The sequence below is a fragment of the Aptenodytes patagonicus genome, chromosome 13 (genome assembly GCF_965638725.1).
Source record: "Aptenodytes patagonicus chromosome 13, bAptPat1.pri.cur, whole genome shotgun sequence".
Taxonomy (NCBI): domain Eukaryota; kingdom Metazoa; phylum Chordata; class Aves; order Sphenisciformes; family Spheniscidae; genus Aptenodytes; species Aptenodytes patagonicus.
In genome coordinates, this window is record NC_134961.1 from 1,006,326 (window position 1) to 1,032,197 (window position 25,872).

At 61.5% G+C, this 25,872-nt stretch overlaps 1 protein-coding gene across 5 annotated transcripts; it reads right to left on the reverse strand.

Moving 5' to 3' along the window:
- Positions 1-55: 55 nt before the first annotated feature.
- On the reverse strand, positions 56-24,224 carry SRL (sarcalumenin). Of its 5 annotated transcripts, none has more exons than XM_076350595.1 (8): positions 24,155-24,224; positions 12,985-14,055; positions 11,190-11,285; positions 10,258-10,353; positions 7,487-7,522; positions 2,816-2,932; positions 1,848-2,081; positions 56-1,069 (listed from the first exon to the last, which is right to left on the reverse strand). In XM_076350595.1, exons 1-8 carry the CDS (start codon positions 24,213-24,215, stop codon positions 258-260), a joined length of 2,523 nt encoding a protein of 840 aa, XP_076206710.1. In that variant the 5' UTR covers positions 24,216-24,224; the 3' UTR covers positions 56-257. The 5 variants fall into 5 exon arrangements, with proteins under 5 accessions (XP_076206710.1, XP_076206709.1, XP_076206713.1 ...); XM_076350594.1 differs by having other exon boundaries at positions 11,190-11,288; XM_076350598.1 differs by lacking the exon at positions 12,985-14,055.
- Between the last annotated feature and the right edge of the window lie 1,648 nt (positions 24,225-25,872).

Genomic DNA, 25,872 nt, shown 5'->3' on the forward strand with positions numbered 1-25,872 from the left:
GCTCATACTTACAGCTTAAACATTGCCTTCTACTCGAAAGAACAAAGATAAAATGTCAGGAATTCACAGTTTTTATTCTCTTTCTTATGCCCACCCATCTTCCCCTGCCATCGATGTCAATGACTCAAAGTCCTCATCGTACAGTAGCCTTTGCCAGTGTGGCACTCAAAGGGTTAACAAACCGTGGCTTCTTGGACAGATAAGACATAAGCTCATTCACCGGTAGGAACACGTGGACGGTTATGTTACAGAACACCTTAGGGTTTCCTGTAGCGATTCTTTGGGGTTTCGCCACAGCCAGTGATGTCGCAGGAGAGAATGTTGGGCTTCTTTCCCAAGCCGATGCTTCCCAAGAGATCGGGAAGCTCGCGAGTGATGGCCTTCTCGATCTTCTCTAGGAAACACCCTCCCATGTAGGAACACTGCTGAGACAGCAGCTTAAAACTGGTGATGGGGTTGATGCCAAAGAAGTCCTTGTAAGCCTCGCGGTTGGGGAGGTCAAATTTGCTGACATTGGTCTTTGCCAGAATGGACTTAAAGATAAAGAACTTGTCAGGATCTTCCACAATGTCCCTGAACACCAGTTCTCCATCGCTAAAGAAGGTCATTTTGTCCTTGTAGGTCTGTAGATAGCGATCGACCAAAAGGGCGTGGATGCGCACCCGGATGGCATGCTGGCGTATGAAGGCGATCTTATTTTCCATCCTGTTCTCAATCACCTGGTTGAGATCTTCCAGGAGCGATATCTCTTCTTTGAGGAACAGGTCTTTGTGGGTATCCGGATGGTAGTCCTGGGGCCAGAAGGAGCTAACGTACACCCTGGGTGGCTCCGTGACGTTGATGAGAGGAGCCAGGCTCCAGAATAAGGCACCGTAGACTCTCATGAGCTCCTGGGTAGCCAGGCTGTCAGCTTTGTTCAAGATGATTCGGATCTGAGACTCGCGGCCCTTCAGCTGGCGAAACAGCATCTCCAGCTCCAAGCCCACATCCAGCTTCGTAGGGTCAAAGACAACAAAGATGAGATCAGCTCTGTCAATGAACCACTGGCACACGTCGTTGAACGGGTAACCTTAAGGAGAGGAAAGAGAGAAATCCAGCAGAAATGGCCAGCACAGGATGGGTGCCTTCAGGTCAAGGGTTAAATAAACCTTGAGCCTGCCATGCCTCACGCCCTGTCTGGGTTGGACAGGGTGTGAGACACAGCAGACTTCCCATGCAGCCCAGAACCTGTTTCTCATATGCTGAAAACACTTCAGAGTTTCTTGGCATGAAAACCCATCCCTGTGTGTCTGGGCCTGCATGTCTCCCTCAACCTCACCTCCAAACCTTCTTTCTCCCTGCTGCTGGCCACAGATTTCCACTGCTCCTGTGAGCCAGTATCGGCCACATCATTGCTCTCCCCAGTGGGCACCGAGTGGGTCAAGAAGCCCTGCTGACCTGTCCTGGCATCCCAGGTGCTGTGGGGATGGTGCTTCTCTGGGCCCTGCTGTAGCACCAGCCATTGCCAAAGCCTGGCTCCAAGGGCGACAAACAGGGCATTAAATGCTGAGCCAAGGCAGACAATCAACAGCCCGAGGAGTCCCCGGGAAACACCTTGCCGAAATGCCTGACTGTCACACCTCCAAACAGCAGAAACGGCTGCTCTAGCTGATGACAGTCGGGTGCGTTCCCCAGGCCCCAGCTGCTGCTGCCGCAGCCATGGCCAGACAAACGTCACCATCCCCTCCGATGCAAGACCCCTTTTGTAGCCTGGGGCTCTTCCCCATTGTGCTTCAGCCATCTTTGTCATCTCACATCGGTACGACATGTTTTCTGGAGTCCCTTAGATGAATCCAGTAAACCCCTACCTCGTTCTTGCTGCTTGCGGTTTTCAATGATGCCCGGTGTGTCCACGAAGGTGACTCGCTCCAGCAGTTTGTGGGGCACCTCGATCCCTATCAGCTTCTCCAAGAAGTTCTGCCCAAACTTCTCCAGGGGCGAGAAGGAGCGGGCGCTGTCGGCAGCCATCACGATGCCCTCGATGGTCTTCAGCTTGGGGCCATGCATGATGACAGTGAATTCGGAGGTGGTGGGTTCTGCCCCTGCCCAGCAACGAGAGGAGCAGCAGAGCTGTGAAATCCATGCTGGGCAATGGACGTGACAGGGCTGGCCTGGGACTAGCCAGGGAGCTCAGGAGTATCACTCGCTTGCCAAGAGATGTTGGGGCAAGGCAAGCAGTGGGGCCATGAAATTCTTGCTAAACCTCTTGAGAACATGCTAGCAGGGCTGTTTTCTGCGGAGACTGGTCGTTCTGGAAGTGGCCTGACTGCACAAGGTGCCCTGGAGAACCACCTCCTGGGAGCCCTCGCTACCCCGGCGCAGAGCTGGCCACAGACATCTGCCCTCAGCTGCGAGATGACATCCGTGGGAGCAGGGAGGAGGGAAGGGGAATGGCTTTTTTCCTGGGAGGGCGAATTAATTGGCTCCACGTGTGGAGGGAAGGGGAGAAGACAAGGGCGAGTTGCCCTTGCGACGTGACCGCTGCTCTCGCGGTCCGGGTCAGAGGCGGTGAGCCCCGTGCTGCGGGATGGGGATGCTGCTGGATGAGATGCCCTCCTCCTCCCCAGGGAGGGTGGACAGGCCCTAGGCCGCGGTGGGGAACCTCTCCCTCCATGTGCCACCGCAGCCGCACGGCATGGACCCCGATCGCAACCTCCCTGCCGTAAGGGGGTGGGGATCAAAGAGGTGCAGCCAGGAATCGCTGACCGCGCGGATGCAGAAATGCAGGTGCCAGCGCACCCTCGGCAGAGCAGGGAGGGAGCAGTGAGCGTGGTACCTGTGTAGAGCTGGTAGGGAGTGTCGTCCAGACCAAGGAGGTAGTTTATCATGGAGGATTTGCCAACACTCCACGGTCCCAGGAATAGCACCATTGGCTTGGAAGTGATCTCCCCATCTGCCGAGAGGGGAAATAACAAGAGGAAGTGAAGAAACAATAGCTGTCGCCACCGCGTGATTAACTCCCGGCTGTAACGAGCATCCCATCTGAGCGGTGCGGTGATGCTGCCGGGGAAACAGCCACCCTTTTGGGGCCGCCAGCCATTCGCGAGCCAAGGCATCGCCCAGCGACGGGCCCTGGTATCTGCAAGAGTGGGACGTCACCATGCTCTGCAGGAGACCCCACCTCGCTGCAGCAAGAGCAAACCTTGTCTGACCTTCCCTGAGGTTTGGTCTTTCTTAGGCTACGGGAGGACTTGAAGGTCTTTTAAACCTTGTCTCAGTTCGGTTCTGGTTTAGCCGAGGTGAGTTTGGGGCTGGCTGCGGGGGGAGTGTTGTTTGAAGGCAGCCGCCACAAAGCACGGGACATGCGAAGGAGGTGGCCATGCTGCAACCAGGCGAATGCCTCGTGCAAAGGGAGCTGGCGTGGTTTAAGGAGCAACACTATGGCGCGGTGCTTGGTAAGCGCGGTGCGAGCCTTGGGCCGACTGCCTTCATTGCATTTCCACCATACCCTCACAGGGATCTGCCCCCAGGTCGTGGCTCCCAGCCCTCCGGTCGAGCAGAGGGTCCCTGCCTACGTGTGGGCTGGGTGCGAGGCTCCAGCCCGGCACGGGTTCGGCAGGCTGGGCAAACAGCCCTGCTTCGGGCTTGGGGAAAGGCAGGAGGAGAATGAACTACAGTCCCCATCCCGCACTCTTCAAGTCCTGTGGTTTGTTAAGGGGCTCAAGGAGGCTGGTGATGGACCCGTAAGGACCTGTCCTGACGCCGCGCAATCAGTCTGGGAGCTCGGAGGTCCCTGGACACATGTAGCCACTGTCCCAGCAGCAATCCCTGCTCAAGCGGGACTCGTGCAATCAGCCTGTGCCCACACTGCTCGACCCCACCAGCCCCCAGGCCACTGGGCAGGCAGCCGGCAGAGCCAGAGGAGCCCCTGGCCCACGCCAGCATCCAAGCCGTGCCCAGGACGGCTGGGAGCCTGCTAGTCGGCTCGAGCCCAGGTCAGGCCAGAAGTGGAAGTAAAAACTCAATGAGTGAGTTCCCGTTGGTGGGAACCTTCCCCGTCCCCGTTTGTGTACCAGCACTGATGTAGCCAGACGAAGCTGGGCAGGAAACGGTGCCGGGAGAGCCGTGGTGGCAGATGGCTGAGAGCAGAGCAAGCTGCAGCCACCCTGCCACGGCATCAACCCAGCACAGCCCCCGGGGCATCTGCTCCAGGCGGGGACTTGCCCGGCAGTAGGGGCTCGCTTCCCCCCATCCCCAGCAGCAGGGGCTCGCTCGCTTCCCCTCATCCCCGTCCTGCGCTCAGGGTGGGAGAGGGTCCGTCCTGCTGCTGCCAGTAGGAGTCCAGCCAGGGGAGGGGCTGGATGCCACCGGAGGAGCTGGGAGCTGCTGTCCCTCAGCCAGAGCAGAGCCTTCCGCCGTGACCCAGGGCAAGGAGATGCCCTTGAGGGACGCCCGCTGCCCTCGGCACCCTCCCTTTGGCCCCACTCCTAAGGCAGAGCTATTTTCCCTGAGGTGGCTGAGAGACCCCGCTGCTCTGTGGCTGCACCCACGCGGGAGCCAGCAGCTTTCCAGCAAGCCGGGAATCCATCTCCAGGGCGGGGCGAGCTGCAAAGCCTATATGGCACTGAGCTCCCGCTCCTGAGGGTGCTGGAGGGCACTGCATGGCGGCTCCACACAGAACCCGTCTGATCATGGATGCAGGAGTTGGGCAGAGCGTGCCAGCCTTCTCCTGCCTGCATCTGCCCATCGCAGGGCCACCATGTCACTGCTGGGGAAGGGAATGGGCTGGGGACATCTCTTCACGGGGCACAGCTGCGTCCATGCGGCTCAGCCCTTCTCCCCAAAGCAGGGCAGCCACGTCCGAACTGGGGGACGGCCCTGCCCGCTGCCCGCTCCCTGCCCGCTGCCCGCTCCCTGCCTGTGAGCCGCAGGGATCCAGCGTTGTCTTCTCATGCGGGACAAAAACAAATGTTGAAACCTCGGACTTTTGTTATTAATCATTCCTCTGTGCCACTCTATTGCTGCTGCTTGGCTTGCCGGCTTTAATTGAGTTTCGGATTATTATTATTATCCCCTGTGATGTTGTGCCAGAGGTTTGAGGCGGGTCCCCGCGTGCTCTTTCGTAACACGTTCCTGGCCAGGCGTGGCTGTGTGAACGCAGGCAGCCCGCGCGCCCTGGCTCCGCTTCACATCCCCACCTCTGCCCCGCTGCGCCGGGGCGGGCAGCGATGCAGGCAGCCCCCCTGCCGGGTCACCGACAGCTCGTCGAGCCCATCTCTACCCCTTGCTTTGGGAACGGGGTGCTGGCACCCCACGGGCTTTGCAGGCAGCACCGGGCACAGGATCCTTGCAGCTCTCCAGGTAGCACAGCACCTCTGAGGATGTGAGGCCGTGCATGGGTCCTCCTTGCTGCTGCCCAGGGCGTGGGGCTGGGGGAGCAGAGAGCATGTCCCACCCAGGAGAGTGCTGGCCTGACATCTGTCCCTGCTACGTCCCCCCCCATGTCTGTTCAGCACCGATTTGGGTCACCTTGATGGTCCGGCCAGGGGAAAAGAGAGCTGGTCCTTGCCGGCTGCAGGGCAGGGATGGCGGCAGCTCCATCACAGCGGCTCTCTCCAGCCACCCTGTGGCTGCTCGCTCCCAGCCCAGCCTGCCTCAATCCCAGCTCAAGCTCATCCCGGCTCAAGCCAGGCACGTCCCGGTGGCGTTGGCGGAAGCGGTTGCATGCTGGTGCCTGATCAGGCCCTGCCTGCGAGCGGGGGGGGGGGTGGTCCTCAAACCTTGCACCCCTTCATCTGTGGTCCTGCTTAAAACACAGCAGCTCAAAACACAGCTTCTCTAAGCTGCCGGGTTGGCAGGGTAAAGAGCATGCTGTGATCCGGCAAAGCACCTGGCAACCGAGGCCAGGAAAGTTCTGTCTCCCTCCGCAGAGCCTGCATTTGTCTTGGACTGTTCAGGGGGGTAGGAGCAATCTGGATGCCCAAAAAGGGTTTTTTTTTCCTAGAGCAGTGGCTTTCTGGGAGGTTTTTCCATGTTGCTTGCAACGCCAGGCTGCCCTTGGGCGGGAGCACTGCTGCTCTGGGGCTGGGATTAACCCTGGGCCAGGTCTTCTCCCTCCTTGTCCTCAAGCCCAGCAGAAGTGCCTGATGTCGGCTCACCCCCCGTTGTGCAAGTCTGTCCCGAGGATGCTAGGCAAAGTGGAGGACACGGCAAAACCTCCTTCCTCTCCTTGTTCAGACTGAACCACAAGCACGAAGGTCTTGCTCTGTCCTCAAACAATCCGGGAAGGCTAAAACACCCGGGGAGACTCTCCCAGCATCACCCACGCTGCCACCCCATCCCTGTACCCGAAACACCACCGGCCACTCTGCCTACGGCATGGATGCACTGCCCGGCAGCCCTTGGAGGGCTGGCCAGCTTGCTCGCGAAAAGCCACGAGTATCCTCACGGCACACGTGCACGCAGACGGAGGGACAAGCCACACGTGGCTGCAGACCGCCTGCGCCTGCCTCCACGTCGTGCTCCCCGTGCGCATACGCCCACACAAGCAGCACGCGTGCACGCGTGTGTGCGCTTGCAGCTAGAGATGTAGATAAGACAGCTATTGAAATATGCTATATATATCTGCAACCCTCTCCGCTGCCAGCACGCTGGCATGACAGGGAGCCAGAGGCCCTCCAGGCACTGGCAGGGCTCCGCCGCGTCCAGGGCCGGGGTGTGGAGGAGCCCATTTCAACAGGATCCGGCAGCAGGGGCCATGGGGTAGGACACGAGGACCAGAAGATGGGATTTCCCTGCCTTATATCGCAACAGGGACATCGTCCCCGTGGCCCAGCACCGGACCCAGGGGAAGGGCTGGGTGTTGGCTGGCGCTTCTTGGCCCATCTCCCATCTCCTCCTTCTCCGGGGGGGGACCTGGCAGCACACCCCGAGCAGGATAGGCAGGGAGAGGAGCCAGCTCTGGCTCCCGAGGGGGCTGAGGCCGCCGCGCAGGGGCCAGCCTGTGTTACTGGGACAGCTGCTGCGGGCTCATCGGCTTAAACTGCAGCCAGGGGGATCAAGGGTGGATATTCGGGAAAGTTTCTGCACATAGGAGGGTGAAGGGTGGGAAGAGCTCCCCTGCAGGGTGGGCTATCTGCTGGGCTCCTCCAGTTCATGCCGTGGGTGGGAGATCGACCCGCAGGTCCACCACAAATGCCTTTGAACCATCGCTAGAGGAATACACAACCTCTTGAGTCTTAACCCAAGAGGGAAAGATGTCAAAGCCTGGGAGAGGTGGGGATGCACAGAGTCAGGCTTGGGACAGACAAGTGCAGCGACACACGTGCCGAGCTCTGGTAGGGCTGGGGACACTGGCTCCAGCGGGTGCCATGGGACATTGATAACCGGGGTCTGCTCGGTGCCTGGGAAGTGTGGCCCTGTTGGGGCAGGTGAATAGGAAAGCTGGAGGCCAGCGAAGAGCTTAGGCAGCACTGGCAGCATGCAGGTAGCAGGCAGCGATACCAACCTGTGGCAGAGGAGCCCAGGGTGCGTCCGGGGTAAGCTGTTAGCAGGGGACACGGGGAGAGAGAAAAGGTACCGTGAGTCAAAGGAGGGACACGGCTGCCTGGGTCTGGCCCAGGCCGAGGAGGGAGCTAAAGACTGGCCCTGGCATTCTCCTGGGCAGGAAAAGCCAGCGACGGCCACATTCCCAGCAGGAGAGAAGGAGTTACAGTCTGTGAGCAACGAGACCTGCAGCTACCAGGACAAGCACTAAACCCCAGTCTGCCCTGCACACCAGGGATGTGGCTTGGGGGAGCAGCCCCAGGAGAGCTGCCGTGTCTGAGACAGCACCCCAACCCTCCTGCCCTGCTTAGCGGAGTTATTGCCTTCCCCAGCAACATTCACCTAGCAAACGGAGCCCAACAAGCCGTGGTTAGGACAGCAACCAACCCCGACAAGTGTCCTGACCACCCCAGTGCTGTGGTTACCTGTATCCAGCCGTAGGGTGGCTGGTGATGGCAACTGGGAGGTCATTCCCTATACAGGCATGCTAATCAGCACATATACAGTAATTAAGGCCACCAGCATGCACCACAAACTGGCATGACTTCACAGCAAGCTTCCCATCGCCAGACTGGGAGAGTCCCTCACCCCTGAGCTAGGGACAGTCCCTACAGGGTGGCCCCGCTGTGACCAAGCACACAGGCGGACCCAGCCGGAGCGTGCACGCACCCACGTAGGGTGGCAGAGCGGAGACAAGGGAGGGTGGCAGGCAGGGAAAAGGAGATGGCACCTGCCAGGCTTAAACACGCTGTAAGCAGAGGGTGTGGGGTGAGTTTTCTGGGATGCACCCCAACAATTCAGAGTCTTAGGTTGACGGTGGCAGTCGCAGCTCCCCCGGGACAGGTGACACTCATCTACACGGGTGTTTTTGCGAGCTGTGGGGAGCAGTGGGGCTCCTTGGATTACACCGGCTCGTGGGTGCAAGCAGAGCCGATGGGAAGGAAGACAAAATGGAGGGCTGCCGCGTAATGGAGGGGCGAAGGTGCTTGCGACGGCACCCCTCTATATTGGCTTACACCTCCAAAGGTCACACATATTCCATGACAGGCCTGCCCTGCCGCTCTCCCAGCTGTCCCGCTCCTCCCAGCCAGCTGAGCCGGCAGCTCTACGCCCTCCAGCCTCCCCCCTGCCATGGGGGCGGGCACAGGGGGAGAGGTTGGGGGCATCTCCCAGCTTGCAGGGGCACCGCCGATGCGATGAACCCGCTCAGGACGGGGCCACCACGCAGAGGAAACGGCTGAGAAGGCTCCCTCAGCCCCACCGTATCCTCACCTGCCTTGTAAAGTCAAGGGGGCTCCCTGGGCCAACCCTCTAACTAATTAGCAGGTTTCTCTAATTACACTGCTAATGAGGGACTGGGAATAGCTGGATCTGTGGGTATTAAAGGCAAACTGCTGGGCTTCAGATCTCCAGGTTGAGGTTGTATGTGTTAGGGTATGGCTGGGGTGTCAGAGGTGCTCAAGGAGTTTGGTAGCAGGAGAAACATCTCTGATGGGAGTCTGGCCAGGGCCTCTCATGGCTGAGACAAGGGCTGCAGGCAGCTCAGCTTCCGTGTGCCCTTCCCTGGTCTGTAAGGTGTGTATCGGGAAGCTGTGACCGTGGGTTACCAGCTCTGGGATTGCATCTGCGCTGCTGGGAGGGTGCCACGTGGGACACAACAGGGTGTACTGGGCACTCGTGCTGGGAGCTGACCTGGGGTTTGCCCAAATGAATGTGGGACCCACGTGCTGGTGGAGCAGAGGAGTCCAGCTGCAAAGGGAAGGTCTGTGTGGTGTGGAGGGTGTATCTGGGTCCTGTCTCACCGGGAAGGAGGGCATGGCTCTAGGGTGTGTGAGGCCAAAGCCCAGAGGACACCTGGGGAAACAGGCAGAACTTCAGGACAAGGAGGGACCCTGGCAGGATGCTGATGTGGGCATTCAGCCCTGGGACACAGGCAGCAGGGACTCCAGCATCCCCTGCCTGCCCGCCCAGGCATCTGACCCCAGCTCAGGACAGGGCTTGAGTAGGGGCTCACAGGAGAGTTACCCTGGTGAACAGGGACCTCAGACTTGGGCTTGAGCCATCTGTGCTTGGAAAATGGGTCTGCTTGTGTCATATGGGTCACAAGAGCTTCCCGTAGCTTGTGAGCATCTTGGGGCCAGGGCTGCGCTTTCCTCTTCTGGAGGGGCACGTGTACTGCTGAGGTTCGGCTCAAGCCAATGCCTGTGGCCACGGGGACCTGCTCACCTGATCCAATGTGTCTGTAATTGCCAAGGGGTGGAAACTCTAACTCCCAGGATGAGTGAAGGCTGCTGAGCTTGAGGGATACCCTGCCCACATGGCTGTGTCCTGTACTGAGCAGGAAGGATGCCAGCTCCAGCCACCCCCAGGAAGCTCATACCCAGCCTTGAGAGGTCCTAACCTTCATTGCCAAGCCTGTTTTGTTGGGCCGTGATCTCTGCTTGGCAGGGGTACAGAGCATTGATGTTGAGCAGGTGGAGGACCCGAAGCAGGCAGGGTTCAATGCTCAGCCTACACAGATGGTCCTGACAGCAGATGGGCTAAGGCAGATGCAGGAATGCCTGCCGCTGGGTTCACCAGGGCATGTCCTCTAAGCCCAGAATGTTCATGGCCTTCTTGGGAAGCTACGAAGGAAGACAAAGTATCCGAGCCTTTCCATGATCTGCCCTCTGTGCTGTTATCTGCATCCCAGTGACCTGATGGTGCCGGAGACCCCGGTGTCCGTGGCATTACCTGTGATCTCGTGCTGCCTCAGCTCGTTGTATCTGTAGGATTGCTCCAGGGGCTTGATGGAGGAGTGGTAGATCTTCCTCAGCCGCTGCAGTACTCCTGCGGGGGCAGAAGCATGCGGACGGGTGAAAGGCAAACCCCACTGCCCTAGTCGATTCCTTCCTAGGTAAGCTCTTGGGCATTCCCTGCAGATCTTGAGGGTGACTCAGCCATGGATCAAGGGCCTTGGCTCACAGTTGAAATCTTGGCCAAACTGATCCTAGTCACACATTTTGATGCCCCTCCCCTGCTAATGTTTCCTGCTGGGCGCTGTCCCCGTCAGCTGCCAGTCTTGCACGTGCCAGCAGCTGATGGAAGGAACATCTCTCGTTAATGCTGTCTGGCACTCAACACCTGTGATCCCAAAAAGCCCTCCACCATGGTGCCAGCGACCCCTGGCACAGCCCCTAAGCTGCTTGCTAGAAGCTTTTTCCACAGCAGCTTTTATCACTTTCTTTCCAGTCCAGGCTGCCCATGGGGCCAGCAGAAGCAAGCCTTATAACAGCAAAACCCAATAAATAATTGGAATAAAAATCCCAACCCTTTATTACAAGTTGCCCCAGGTTTCTCCGGGGAGGGATGTGGCTGGCTTGGGCTGATTCACCATCTGCATCTTCCAGCCTCTCTACCCTCCTAATTCTTGTATGCCCTTGGGGCTGTCTTTAAAATACCTAAAATATTAGGTTAACATAACCCAAGAGCAGCAAAAGGGCTGTTACTGAAGATATGGTGTTGCTGGACCTCCAAGAAGTAAGGTTAAAACCAAAACACTCTAGAGAAGGAAGATCCCATCCCTGCTCTTGGTGCAGCAGAATGGCGAGGAGCCTGTCCTGCAGGGATCGCGTGGACTGAAGGAGCAGGTCATAGGTGGCTGAGTGCCACCCAGGCCCCCTCACCTGAGAAATCATCGGCAGGTTTGTCCTCGTTCAGCTTGAGGGTGCTCTCCAAGTGGGACCGGTCGCGCTTGGTCGGCTCGCTGGCATCTTCAACCTCTTCTGGAGGAAAAAGGCAAGGAGACCTGTTAGCGCTGGAGGGGGGAATCCACACAGGAGCTCACACAAGCTACTGCCGGGGAGAGGGCACGGGGGAGCACACGCACCCCGAGCCCACAGACCTGCCGGGCGCCTTGGCAGCCGACGATGCCTTTGGCATGCCGCGCAGTTTCTCTTTTGCAAAGGCTCCCGGAGGCTTGGCAGAGACTGCCGGGGGAAGCATCGTGGGCAACTGCTTGGCTCTGAGGAGGGGCCAGCGAGGGAGGCATGCCATGTCTCGGCCGGCCGCTCGCGGGGAATGCGAAGGACATGCCTGGAAGGGGCTCCAGCGCTGGGGCGTAGCATGAGCACGCGCGGCACCTGCTGCCCGATGGGGCCCCTGCCTGCCCCGGCGCTTCCCCCAGCAGCTGCAGCTCCTCCAGGGCTAAGCTTTGACTGCAGGCACACTCTGCTCTGCCTCTCTGTCTGTCCACTCCCCCAAAAAATTATGCATTGAGCCAGAGACATGAGGATGTGTGAGGCTGGGGCTGGCTCTTGAGGGACCGGCCAGCCTGAACCATCCCGGCTGCCTCGCCTTTGCCAGCGGGATCGTTCCCTCCCGCTTCTCCCACCTCTGCCCCCGTATCAGGCTGGAGCCCTCTGCATGGGGCCCTGGCTTGGGGTGGCCCTGGGGGCCCCATGGCTCCGTGACAGGCTCTGGGAGCATGAGGCAGCTGCCTCTGCCTGGGGTAGGCACCCCGGTGTCCCCGAGACAGGGAGACACAGGTGTCCTCGCCCTGGAGGTGCTGGCGCACCAAGGGCCCTGCGCAGCTCCAAGTGCTTTTTGATATCGGGAGCTGGGTCGGGCTTCAGTGGGGGTTTGGGGACAGACGTGTGCTGGCTGGGCTGGGGATACCTGGGCCAAGCCGGGCACTGCCAAGCCCTGGGACCGTGTTGAGTGTCTACCGAGTGTTGGGCTGAGGAAGACCTTTTGACTTGCCAAGTAAAGCCACAGAGACCAAACTGGGTTTCCCTTTCGGCACAAATGGGAACTTTTTGAGCTGGGATGTTACAGATGAAAGAAAAAGACTCAGCTGTGTCCGAAGGTCGCTGCCCAACCCGTGGGCCAAAGTCCACAAGCGTTTCTAGGAAATCATGGTGGGGGGTGTCCCTTTTCCTTAGCTAGCCTTTCACTGACTGAACGTGGCCAGAGCTGGTGCTTTGGCAGCTCATCGGTCTGAATCAGCTCTTCACACCTTCCCTATGAGGCAAGGGCTGGTGGACAAGAGACCCACCAGCCCGGGCAGTGTCCTGCCCGTGCACCAAGAGAGATAGGGGTCTGGAGGACTCTGAGGTTGGAGGATAAAGAGCCTTTAAGAGGTCTGTGGGTGCTGAAAGGGGCCTGGGTGTTAAAAATCTTATCCATGTCCACAGCCCAGAGGAGAAATCATGGGCTTAAAGTGCAGCGAGGGAAATGTCAGCCAGCTTTGGTATCGCTGTGACGAGCGCCTGCATCGCAGGCATCCGCGGGCTCCTGCCTGCGCCCTCGATGCCCGCAGCCGGCCCAGCTCTGCAGCGGTTAGGGGCAGGCGCAGGAAGCACAAGCGTTAGGAGAGGGCCATGCACTAGGTGCGGTTTAATGTGCCAAGCTCAGCTCCGCCGGGGGTTGACAGTAGGTCACTCTTGCCGCTATGGCACACCGACAAGAAAAGACTCCAACCTATCTGGCCGTGCCGGGGCTCAGCAGGGTGGGTGCCGTGGCCAGGTGGGCTCTCCGTTTCTGCCAGCAATGGCTTGTCTGCAGGGGGATCTTCTGCTGCTGGTGGGTCTTCCACCACTGCCAATGGGTCTTCTGCTGCTGGTGGGTCTTCCACCACTGCCGGCGGGTCTTCTGCTGCCGGCGGGTCTTCCACCACTGCCGGCGGGTCTTCTGCTGCCGGCGGGTCTTCCACCACTGCCGGCGGGTCTTCTGCTGCTGGTGGGTCTTCCACTGCTGCTGCGGGGTCTTCTGCTGCATCCCCGCAGGGCGGGTGATGGCAGCTGGCAGGGCCATGCCCAGCTTCTCCCTTGCCGGCAGCTGCAGGTTTGCCATGGCCGTTCTTGCCGGAAGCGCTGGCTGCTGCCTTGTCGCTCCCTTCAGCTCTGTCCTCTGGCCCCACTGGCCCAGCACCATCTTCCTCAGACTCTCCCTCCTCCTCAGACTCTCCTTCCTCGGACTCTCCCTTGCCTCCATCTTCCTCAGACTTGCCATGTTCATCTTCCTCAGACTCCCCCTGCTCGTCATCTTCCTCTGAGCTCTGCTCGCCCCCTTCCTCTCCCCCCTCTGGAGCAGACACTGCTCTTGGCTCCTCCATTTTCTTTTCCCCAGGCTGCCCTTGCTCCTCAGAGACTCCTTCCTCAGCACCAGGCTCCTCATCCTCCCGGGCCCAGAAGCCATCTTGTGGGCCAGACCGGCGATTCCCTTCATGATGTGCTGCCTCAGGGGTGCCCAACATGGCATCCTCCCGTGGGCCCTGCGCCTCGCTGGGACCCTCCTGGCCCTTCTCCATGGTGGTTTCCTCCAGCTGGCCGTCCCCTGGCCCAGGGTCCCCGCTCAGGCCACCTGCTGGCTCTTCTTCCCCCTCGCCACGTCCATCCTCAGTGGTGCTGGGCAAAGAGGCATTGGCGGGGATGCCATCTTGGTCCTCCTCAGGGCTGCCGTCGGCTGCCTTCTCCTCCAGCCTGGGCTCTGCGGCTGGCAAGGGGCTTTCAGCAGCGCCGCCGACATGGTCCATGCCGGGGGCGTGCAGCTCTAAACGATGAGAACAGCTCAGTCAGTCTTACCCGCGCCGGCACGTGGCTACCGGGGCACCCACCGGCCCCCCCGTCAGCACCGGGGAGGGGTCCTGAGGGAGGATTTGTGGCTGTTACCACAAATTTAAGATTTAAATAGGTTTAAACTCTTTCCTAAACCTTCTCTAGTTCCAGCTCAATTTTCTGGCCCTGGTGCAAGAAGCTGGGTGCAAAGAGGTGTTTAGGGCGGGCAGAGCCGATGCTAGCAGGGGGCCCTATGGCTGTGCTGGCTATGGCTGCCTGGGGCCGTGGCTGCCGCCCGCCGCGAAGCGCTGCAGGAAGGTGGCAAAGCAGCCCTAAAAAATGGGGGGAAAGGAATAATGAAAAGCATAGCTCGAGGGGCTGTGAGCACTTGGCAGGTTAAAAGGGTCCTTCCCCAGCCCTGCCTTGGGAGGTCATCACCAGCACCGGCCGTAGTGGGTGGCTGGACGAGGGGGAGGAAGAGGAAGGGGCGAGGGTGAGGAAGGGGCGAGGGGCTCCCCGGCGCGGGGCCCTGCCTTTCCGCAGGCAGGCAAGCGCAGGCAGGGCCTGACCCCAGCAGCAGGACTCGGGAGCTATTTATTGTGAGCATCCCTTCACTAGGAAAGCATTTGCCGCACTGTGCGGCTGGCAGGGACACAATGAGTTTGTTCTGCGGCCCGGGAGAAGCCATCCGTATTTTCCATAGGCCTCCAACTGTAATTTAACATTAGTCAACGGGTGCCAAAAATAAAAGATCACCAGCTATACTGTCTCCGTTACAAACAGTTGCTGCTAGTCTAAATAATCCCCCGAAACATCTAATGCCTGCATACCAGGGAAGCGTTTCAGAGGAAAATAATTCCTTTGTACTCCAGCTGGCAAACAGATGCCAACCAGGAAAAAATGCCACCTCCACCCAGGCTGTGGGGAGGAGAGCGGGCAACGCTGGGCACAGGCAGCACTGGGTGCGGGCAGCGCTAGGCATGGGCAGCGGTGGGCACAGGCAGTGGCGGGCATGGGCAGCCGGCTGGCAGCCAGCCCTCTCCTCTGGCTCCTGCACCACATCCATGCCGGGGAGCCATGGGGCCATGTGTCCTGCAGAGCATCGGCAGGGCCTTGCCAGCCTCGGCAAAGCTGTGGCGCTGGGGCTCGCTGGGCTCGGCCATGGGGGACCGCGATGGCCAAGCACAGGAGGAGCTGAGCCAGGGTCGGTGCCATGCCAGCCCCAGACCACTCTGCCCACTGCGAGCCAGTTTGCCATGGCCAGAGATGCCGGGCAGGCGGTTGCATCTCTATCTGTGCTGGGGCCGGCGGTGCTGTCAGCTGGGAGTCAGGCGGCAGTGGTGGGCGCGCGCCAGGGGACGAGCCGTGCCAGCGGCAGGCGGCTGGGAGGGACGGGGTGCGCCCCAGCCTGCCAGGGTTTCCAGTCACTCTCGTGTGCAGCCTGGCACGGTGGAGCTGCCGCCGTCCCTGCAGCCCCTTGCCCTGCCGAAACCGGATGCGCGGGTCACCCTTGCTCTGCCCTCGCCGACCTCCCCCGTCCTTTGCTGGCATGCGGCTCGCAGGTGCCTCCAGGCTCCAAATTCAGCTCCCAGCCGGAGGGAGATGGGTCCTACACAGCTCTCACCCGCCTCCGTCCCACCTGACTCCTTCAGGTCACCTTCCCACGGGACCCCTGGGACCCCTCAGGGTGCCCAGCCTGCTGGGAGCCACTCAAAGGGGAACGTGCTATGTCTGACCTGCAAAGCCCCAGGTGGCCGGGGGCCAGCATGCCCCTGCCTGGCCCTCGCAGCCTGGAGACCAGCCTGGGTCTCCTGAGGGTCCCCTCGGCTGACGGAGACAGGGATATTCTCAGCTTGGCCCCAAAATAGCCAGTGACCTGGAGGGCTGGGAGGGGAGTGCAGCTCCTTGGGCGGCGTTTGGGGAGGGTCAAGGCGGGTGGGGGGGAAGCAGGGCCAGGCAGAGGAGACCCTGTGCATCCCGAGGGCTTTGTCTGGAGTCTGTGTGTCCCCTCTGACCCAATGCAGGGGGACAGAGGGACTGTCACCCACTGTGGCCGGGCACAACGGCAACCCCAGCGCCCACCGTGAGCCATCCCTCACGGGAGAAGGGAAGTATTCCCCAGGTGCTCTGACTGGGATGTTCCTGCCGGTGTGCTGGTCACGAGTTTTATTTCCTGTGACCTTCAAGGTCTTATATAAAGTCCCTCTCCCCTATCCACCTCCTTCTCCCTCCCGTTTCCCCTACATGGTCTCCAAATCCATCACAAGGCGAATTGTGCTGATCTGCAGATGGCCGGCCGATGAGCAGCAAAATGGGCTGAAGGTTATGGGCTTAACACCCTCCGCGCGTCCGCCGGAGGCTAAAAATACAGCCCAGCGACTGTACGGGGGAATCAGAAGGAGCAGCTCGGCGGGGTGCAGATGGTGAAGCACCAGCCCCCTCGGCCGCTGGCCCCAGCCCCTCGCCCCGCTGCCAGCCAAGGGTGACGTCCGCACCTGGGGCCCATCCTGCAGGTCCCCATGGACTCCGGGAGGGAGCAGGGACAGCCAGCTTGTAAAGTGACACTGGGGCTCCCCTTGTTCATGCTCTGCATTGTGCCAAGCAGCCGGGTGGCATCGGAGAGGAGCCCTTGCCCCGCTCCCCTTGGGGACCTGACCACCCAGAGGGTCCCTGGCTTGCGACGCCACTGCCCGCCCCGAATCTCATGCCCGTCTGCAGGGGCTGGGAGGGCCATCAGCTGCCCGGGGACCCTTTCCCCAGTGGTGACAGCACCCTGGGGCACAGCTGCGGGGACAGAGAGCTCATGGTGGGACTCTGTGTGCCACAGGATGCCACAGCTGGTTTGCACCCAGGAAAAGCCCGTGCGGAAAGGATAGGGACGGCTGCTGGAGGCTGAACGTGACCCTGCCACGGTGTCCCCTCCATCCCTGCATGGGGCCGTATGGAATGACAACGCCCTGGCACCGAAATGGGTCCTCCAGGAGGGACAGCCCCCGAGGATGGTGCCGGGGCCGGCTAGGAGGGACAGATGGGCACAGGTGGTTCTGGGAGGGATGGTCTCCCCCTCCAGCAGAAATAGGAGCCCCGAGCGTGGGGCCGGCAATGCGCAGAGCCGCGGGGATGGCTTTTCGCACGCCCCCTTCCCCTGCCCGGATCCAGGCCCCTGCAGCGTGAAGGGGAGTTATCCACCATCTCCTGCAAGTCCTGCCCTCCCCTTGTCCTCCCAGTGGGGTTTTGGGGTGAGCTTGCACCCCAAACCTGTCTGTCCCTTCCTTTTCGGGGAAAGGCAAGGCTGAACGAAGCCCAAAGGCTGTGCTTTGTTCTGACGAAGACCTTTAAAACCTCACGGAAAGTGGCTGGACCCGAAGGAGCTGCAGCCCCATGACACTTGGCCCTACCCCAGGCAAGGGTCAGCCCCTGCCTGCCCCGGCCATCGGCTGCCATGCAGGGGTCTGCCGGGGAGGGGGTGCAGCGCCCGGGGATTACAATGCTCTGCGGTGCTGCCAGCCAGAAGCCTGGCTGCTGGAAAAAGTCAGTCAAGGCAGATTAGCCCCGTGAGCCTGACCTTTCTGCAACCAGTAACCCTTCCCAGGCGGGAGGCAGGGCCAGGGGAGCCCAAAGCGGGGGCCGTGCCCCTCACCTGGGCTCAGGCCTGGGCACCCCAGCCTTGCAGTCCCCCCCTCGGCGCTCGGCCGGAGCGCGGCAGAGGACGGCATCTCCTCCCCACTCTTCCACTGCCTCAGTTTCCCGCTCTGCGCCATCCCGGCAGAGCCCGGTGCTGCTGCCAAGCCCTGCGGAGGAATTGCCGGTGTTTTATTGCCCACGTTTCACATGGCAGCCCTTCGGCAGCCAGGGCAGGCGGAAGCCCGGCTCCAGCACCAATCTGGAGCCAGCCAGGCCAACACCTTCACCGACCAGGAGAGGAAAGTGTCCCAAAGTGGCTCAAGAAGCCCAGAGGACACAACCACGAGGGTGGCCGAGGATGGGGTTGGTTCTCCAGACCCTTGTGCACCCCAAAGCCCAGGACGCCCAGCCACAGCATCCCATCCCAGAGGCTTCGTGATCCCAAGGCACCAGCAAGAAGCAAATATTTTCCAGTTTTTCAATGCAGAGCCCAGCGGGGGTATAAGAAACAGCTTTGTCAGACTAATTTGACCTCATTTGTGGAGGAGATTTTAAGTTTAGTTGAAAAAAAAATATAAATTGATTTGATTTCTATAAATAGTCGGCTAGAACTGCATGACATTTGATTAAGAAAGGGTAAAGAAACCTCACCAGGATGCACCAAAGGGATTAAAACCAGGCTTGGAGCTTTCTAAATATAGAGATGAAAATGGGGAATCACTTCTGCGGGGTGTTTTTTCAACTGTCTCCCCACAGGGTGCCCACCCTAAAGATTTGGAAGAAAACCTGAACTCCTAACTTGCAGAAGACACGAAGATCAGGGTGGTGGAAGATAAAGCAGCTGCCACTCCCTGGCCGGGGGAGATCTGGGTCCGTAAGTGAGCAGGCGGCGAGAAAACAGCATGTATTTCGGCACAGGCAGATGTCATGCTGTATGTCGAGGAACATCTACCCGTGGTGTCCCCTGTGGGGTCCGCAGCCCGGGGGGATGCTGAAGGACCTGAGGGAAGCGCTGTGCCATGGCTGGGGCTGGAGGAGCCCCTTCCTCCAGAGGAGGGACTCCTGAGAAGTCACACTGGTCCTGTCCCCGGGCCTCCAGTGATGGGAGGCTTCACCAACCCACCCCAGGGCTTTCCCGGTGGCCCCAAGGGATGTCCTCCATGCACTCAATGTGAGTTTTCCTGGGTGAAGACTCCCCATCCCTCCTCTTTGGTCATCCCAAGGATTCCTGGTCACCTGGGCAGGACAGGGAGAGCCCTTGGACTTGTCAACCTGGATTTTAATGCCTGATGATCCGTTATTTCACAAGATCCTCAAATCCTTGGGAATGTCCAGGCAGAGACGCTGCCTGGCTGTGCCAAGCAGCGGTACCCAGCCCCGGGGGTCTCACCCGTACCCCCAGCAGCAGGACGGGGGATCCCAGCTCAGCCGTCTCACAGGGATGGGCCCTTTTCCACGGTGTGCCCCCACGAGCGGGGAGGCGGGCAGGGTGGAGCCACGCGCCCGGCTGGCACTGGGGCCGTGCTGCCGCTGCCAACACCCCAGCCTGGCTCGGGGTGGCCGGCCGGAGACTCCCCAGCCCCTCCACCAGCCCCCACCGGCACACGAGCTCGCCGGCTTCCTTGATCTATCGCTTACAAGGGAACTGTCCCTGCGGGCTGAAAATAGCCCGGCGGAGCCCTGCCAAGGCACCAGGGCCCGCTGCTATTCCTGCAGCGCCTGGGGAACGGGCAATTTTATGAGCGATTCGGTCACCCTTGGACCCACTGGCCAGGCTGGGGTTTCGGCACCCCGGTGAGCCCATGCTCCCAGCACAGGGAGCTGGTGCCTGCGTGGGGCTGGTGGATCGGCGAGCAGGGACAGGGCGGGGAACACACAGCAGGGACATGGCAAAAGCGCAACCCACCAAGCGTTGTCCCTGGGCACAGTGCAGCCCTCCCAGCCCGGTGCCGTCTCGCGGGGACCCGCTGGTGCCCCTGTGCCACCGGGGCCGTGCACGAGTGTCTTGGTTTCGGCCGGGATAGAGTTAATTTTCTTCCCAGTAGCTGGCGTAGTGCTGTGTTTTGGATTTAGCATGAGAATAATGTGATAACACGCCGATGTTTTAGTTGTTGCTAAGCAGTGTTTATACTAAGTCAAGGACTTTTCAGCTTCCCGTGCTCTGCCAGCGAGGAGGTGCACGAGAAGCCCAGCCGGGACAGCTGACCCCAACTGGCCAAAGGGATATTCCATACCATGGGACATCATGCTCAGTATATAAACGGGGAGAGGGGAGTTGGCTGGGGGGCAACCATCGCTGCTCGGGACTGGCTGGGCGGCAGTTGGCGGGTGGTGAGCAGTTGCATCACCGCTTGGGGTTTTTTTTTCCCTCCTGGGTTTTGTTCCTCTCTCTCTCTGTCTCTCTCTCATTGGTTTACTTTCCATTACAATTTATTATTATTACTATTGTTATTGTTGTTGCTATTATTTTATATTATTTCAAATATTAAACTGTTCTTATCACAACCCACGAGTTTTCTTACTTTTGCTCTTCCGATTCTCTCCCCCATCCCGCCGGGGGGCGGTGGGGGGGTGCGAGCGAGCGGCTGTGTGGGGCTTGGTTGCCGACTGAGGTTAAACCATGACAACGAGCGAGGTGTCCCGGCTGTCCTGCCAGCCTGGCTGTCACCTGCACACCGGGCCAAGGATGGCTGATGCGAGAGAACATCACCGCGCGGCCAACCTGCCCGACATCTGCCTTGCTTTGCTCGGCCGACATTGTGGGAGAGCTGGGGCACCCAAGGGGGCCGGGATCTCCTCCAGGTGAGGTACCAGGGATGTGACAGGGATGTACGTGACCAAGATCTGTGGGTGGCTGCGGCACCCCAAGCCATGGCACCTCACTGTGGCCATGGCACCCAACGGCAGTGGTGCCCGTGGTTGTGCTGATGCTGGGGGGGTGGGATGGAGGTGAGTCCAGTGGGGTGTCACTGGGACACAGAGGTCCCCCACCTCTGGGGAAGCTCGTTACCCTGGGGGGCATTTGCCTGGGATGATCAGGGTGGGGAGTCCAGGACTGTCAGAGCTGGAGCTCACCCATGGGTGCTGTGTCCTGGAGCTCACCCATGGGTGCTGTGTCCTGGGCCCTGAGCCCACCTGAGGTGACACAATCCAGGTGGTGGACCCCCCCCCCCCCAAGATGTTCTGTCCTGGGAGGTGGAGCCCACCCTGAGGTGACATGTCCTGGGTGATAGAGCCCACCTCAAGTTGACGTGTCCTGCGTGATGGGAACCACCCCAAGATGCCACAAGGACACGGTGATGGAGCCCATCCCGAGGTGACACGTCCCAGGCTGAGGCAGGATGAGGAGTCCCGGGGGCAGCGGCCCACGCTTGCTGTCACCAGGAGAGGTCTGTGCCAGCCCCGTAGTGCCCTCTGCACTTGCTGCAGGAGGATGCCAGCGTGCCAGGGCTTTCCTCAACTCCTCACCCAGCATGGAGGTGGTGACGGCACAGCCCGGCGTAGCCCTCCCACTCAAATCCGTGATGGCTGGGGGGGGCCAAGGGCTCCCCAGGGCGAAGCTGCCAAGCGCGGTGGCTGGGCACTGCCCCGCCAGCGTCCCCGTGGCCCGTTCCTGGTGGCCGCAGGGGCTTGCCACGGTCACCCAGCCTGGAAGGGATGGCTGGGCTCTGCCCGAGGTGTGAGTGCGGGGAGAAGGAGACCTTCCCCCGGGCAGGAGCAGGGACGGGGCAGCGGGCGAGCATCCTCGCCCTGAGCCATCGCCCAGCCCCGTGGTGGGTGCTGGCCCCGCCAGGGCTCCCGGCCAGTCCAGGGAGCTTTGCCAGTCCCGGCCACGTGGGCCATGGGCTGTTTTGGCCGGAGCTGCACGAGCATGGGCGCAGGGCCCTTCCCACCCCCCCGGTCTTTGGGAGCGGTGACAGGGTCCCAGCAGCCCCAGGCATCACCAAACCCTCCCGGTGCTGTGGCCCTGGCAGCATCTCCCAGTGCTGCAGTGCATGGCAGAGGGGACAGTGCCTCGGCCAGGGAGCCAGGGGACTCTGCACCCTCACAGCCAGCCACGGGGACCCCCCAGGGACGTGGCTGTTTTCCCTCGCCAGGGGCATCGCCACTGGAGGGGGGATCCAGCTTCGCACAGCCCCGTGTGTCCCCGTCCTCCCTCCCCGGAGGGACACCGCAGCCAGAAACCTGGCTGGGCTCAAGCAAACTCCAGCTGCAGCCGCTCTGCCCTGTGGGGCGGTGACGCTCCACTTCCACACTTGGCTGTTATCCACAAAAAAGAGCAGCTTTACCCCGGAGATCCCCCGTTGTGCCGAGGTGGAGGTCGGGATGGTTATCCCGGCCATGCCCCCACGTGCTGGAGGAGCGACCCCAAACCCTGCCCTAGCCCCGAGGACTGCACCCCTCCACCATGCATCGGTGAAGCCCCCGGTTCCCCGCTGGGCTCCCCTCCCACCTTCTCCTCACCAGAGGGGGGGGTTAAATGGGAAGACAGTGGCCAAAAATGGGAAAACAACCCCCCCAGGCCACCTCCTGCACCCCAAAGGAGCCCGGGTCCGGGAGCCCGGCTTGGCGCCAAAGGTAAAAGCAAAACTCATCGTGCAAACCCCACCGGTCACAGCGGAGCAGAACCACAGGCAGGAGATGTGCCGCTGCTTGTATCTTTTTCCCAAACCTACAGGACCAGGGCGAAATACAGGACCCCCCGATAAGCAGGAGACGCCGAGGGTGGGGACTCAGGGGTCTCCAGCTGCCCCTCGGAGCTGGCTTCGGGGCTGCAGACCCCAACGCACCTCCCGGCCCTGGAGCCTCCTCCAAGACGGGGGATCCCGGCGCTGGGCTGAGAAGGGTGCTGGTGAGAGGGTGCCCAACGCCGTGCCCGGTCCCATGGCATCACCCAGGCTGTCTGCTGCAGCTCGGGCCATGCCAGCCTCCGTGCCAGCCTCAGCACAACCAAGAGCTGGGCCAGTGGTCACCCACCATGGCGACAAGCCCCCGATGTCCCACAGGGCCACCAGCCCAGCCTAGGGTCGCACCAGCCATGCTCATAGAGGACCTTTCCATCCCCCTGGTCCCCAGACCCGACCTGTGGCCCTGCGGAGGTCACCCCACCACCGGCGGGACGTGTCACTGGCCCCAAACCCCGTTTATTAGCGAGAATAGTCCAAGATGTCCTTAAAAGGCCAAAACTCGGCAGGGCTGGGGGTGCCGGGTGCTGGAAGGCGGCAGCTGCGGGTGCCCGCACGCGGGGCCATGGCGGCGCAGGGCAGGGGGGGGCCAGGGGGAGGGGGGGGGGCCAGGGCGGCTGCAGGGAGCACAGTGTCCCCTTACACGGCTGTTTCCATACTTAGCCGCCCCCTGCTCCCAGCAGCATGGCCGCCGGAGCCCGGCCAGGCAGAGAACCAGCCCAAATTAACTCAAGGGCAAGCAAGGGTACCGGCAATGCCGCCCCACCACACAGCCCTAAGGGACGCCTGGCCGGAGCCGGGGGTGCTCAGCAGGGACGGGATGACCTGGGGAAAGGGGTCCAGGGTCACCCAAAGTGCTATCATCTTGCTTGTCAGGTCCTTGGGTGGGGTGGGGGGGGAGACCCCCAGGGCAAACAGCCCACCCCATCCTGCTCCAACTATGGGGTGCCCCAGCGCCCCGGCAGCCCCCCCCAAGTCCCCACAGCCCGAAACCAAGCCACCTCAGCACCTATGGGTGACGATGACCCCAGGCACGTTGGCGGCAGCACAGCCCCTGAGCCCACCCTGGCTCTGGAGGGGGGACCCCAGCCTGCACTCCCCCCCTCCAGCCCCTCCTAGCCACGGCCCCCCCACTGTGTTTCCCTGCACATTTTGGGGTGACTCCGCAGCCCTGGCAGAGCTGCCGGGGAGCCCGGATGGCTGTACCCCTGCCACCCCGTCTTGCTACTGGCACCCACCCAGCCCTGGGGTGCCGGCTGGGCTCAGCAGGCACCCCAAAGCCTCACCGGCACCCACAGCCCTGCAGGCATCTGCAGCCCCACGGGTACCCGCAGCCCCAGTGAGCACCCACAACCCTGGAGGGCACCTGCGGCTCTGTGGGCACCTGCAGCCCCACTGAGCACCTGCAGCCCCACAGGCACCCACAGCCCTGTGGGCACCTGCAGCCCCACGGGCACCCGCAGCCCCAGTGAGCACCCACAGCCCCACAGGCACCCACAGCCCTGTGGGCACCTGCAGCCCCACGGGCACCCATAGCCCCAGTGAGCACCCACAGCCCCACTGAGCACCCACAGCCCTGTGGGCACCTGCAGCCCCATGGGCACCCACAGCCCCGATGAGCACCCGCAGGCACCCCCAGCCTCATGGGTGCCCACAGCCCTGTTGGGTGCCCACAGCCCCATAGGCACCCAGCACCCCACGGGCACCCACAGCTCCACGGGCACCTGCAGCCCCATGGGGACCCCGCGGCCCCGTGGGGCCCCGCAGCCCGGCGAGCAGCCGTACCTGCAGTGCCGAGGAGCAGGAGCGAGGCCACGCAGCAGCAGAGCAGGTTGAGGCCCTTCATGGTGGCTGCCAGGAGCTCCCTGCCGCTCGCTGCCTCTATTTATACGGCGGCGGCAGGCGCGGGGCAGGGCAGGCAGCTGCCGGCACGGCCAGCACAGATGCTGCTGCCACCACTTGCCCGCTCCTGGGGGGCCCCGGGGAACGGGGCTCAATGGCAGTGCTGCAGCACCAAGAAGGCTTGTGTCAGAGACGTGATGGCATGGGACACCTCCTGGCATGGGGTCCCTGGGGTGGCGCTGCCCATGCGGGGTCACCGTCCCCCGTCACGGCATCCCGCTGGCATGGGGGGATGCAGCCCCTTTTTGGCAGGAGCAGGATTCCATGGAGAAGGGAGAGCCGAGCATCATGGCACCGTGGTGTCCCCCATCTGTCCCCAAAGGCGGGTGGCCCGGGGCACCTCATCCTGGGCTGATTTGGGACATCCTTGAGCCACCATGGGACACCAACCCCAGGTGTGCCACACACCCCATAGGCAAGGGGACATGTCCCCTCCACGCTGGTGGTGTCCCCAGCGTCACCAGCACCACGCCAGCAGCATGGCACAGGGGACGGTGGCAGCCGGAGGCGCAGGGTCGCCAGCTCCCGTCACCCTCGTTTGCAGGGGACGGCCACCCAGCGCTGTCCCCAAAGCCTGGCCGTGGTGGAGGGTGCGTCCTCAGCGCTGGAGGAGCCACTCTGGGGAGCCGTGACCCAGCTTTTTCTTGGGGAAGGAGCCAAACTGGGAGAAAAACAATACCCCCCCAAAGCCCAGCTCCCCCCGCAAGCGCGGGAGCAGGGGGAGCCCCCAGCCCCGAGATTGGGGGTGGCAGGGAGGGGGCAATGGCGGGGGAGCCGGCAGGAGCCGGTCCTTGGCTGGGCACTGCAGAGGGCCATGGTGTGGAGGGGGAGCGGGAGAAACCCATGGCTGCGGGGGGACCCCAGAGGTGGGTGCCCCACGGAGAGGGGGGTGCCCCGTGGGAAAAGATAGGTGCCCCCAAAAAAGTCATGGGGAGAGATGGTTGCCCCCACCCCAACAGAACCATGAGGCAAACCAGGAACCCCATGGAAAGCCCTGGGGAGAGATGGGTGCCGCCTCCCCAAGCCATGGGGGCACCCCCCATCCTGGGGCACCACGGGTACCATTCCCGAGGTGGGGGGGACGCAAAGCCTGACCCCGGCCCCCCACGGCCGAGCGGCCTCACTAAAACCAGTCCCAGACCCCCCCCCCCCCATCTCAGCAGCGAGCCGAGCCCCGACGCGTTCGTAGCATGCGTGGGCAGCGCTGGCAGGGCTGAGCCTTTAAATATAGCCCGGCCGCTCGGTGGGAAACCTCGCCAGGGCCAGCATCCTTCTGCCTTTGCCTCCTGCCCGCGATTCCCAACGCAGGCAGCGCTCCCCCGCCCACCCCGCAAGTCCCAGGTGCCCCGAGAGGGTCCGGTGTCCCGCGGGGGCCGGATCCAGCCCCGTCCCCGTTCCCCCCCACAGAGGTTAACGCCGGGACCGAGCTTCTAAAAAACCAAGTACAAACTTTATTTTGTTTCTTTACAAAGGCACGAGCCTCTTTTTTTTTTTTCCACTTTCTTAACAAAATAGAATAGCTTCTCAATCAACACAAAGACCTGAAAATCGTAAAAAAAATACAAAAAAAAAAAGGGAAAGGAACGGAGAAACAGCTGCGG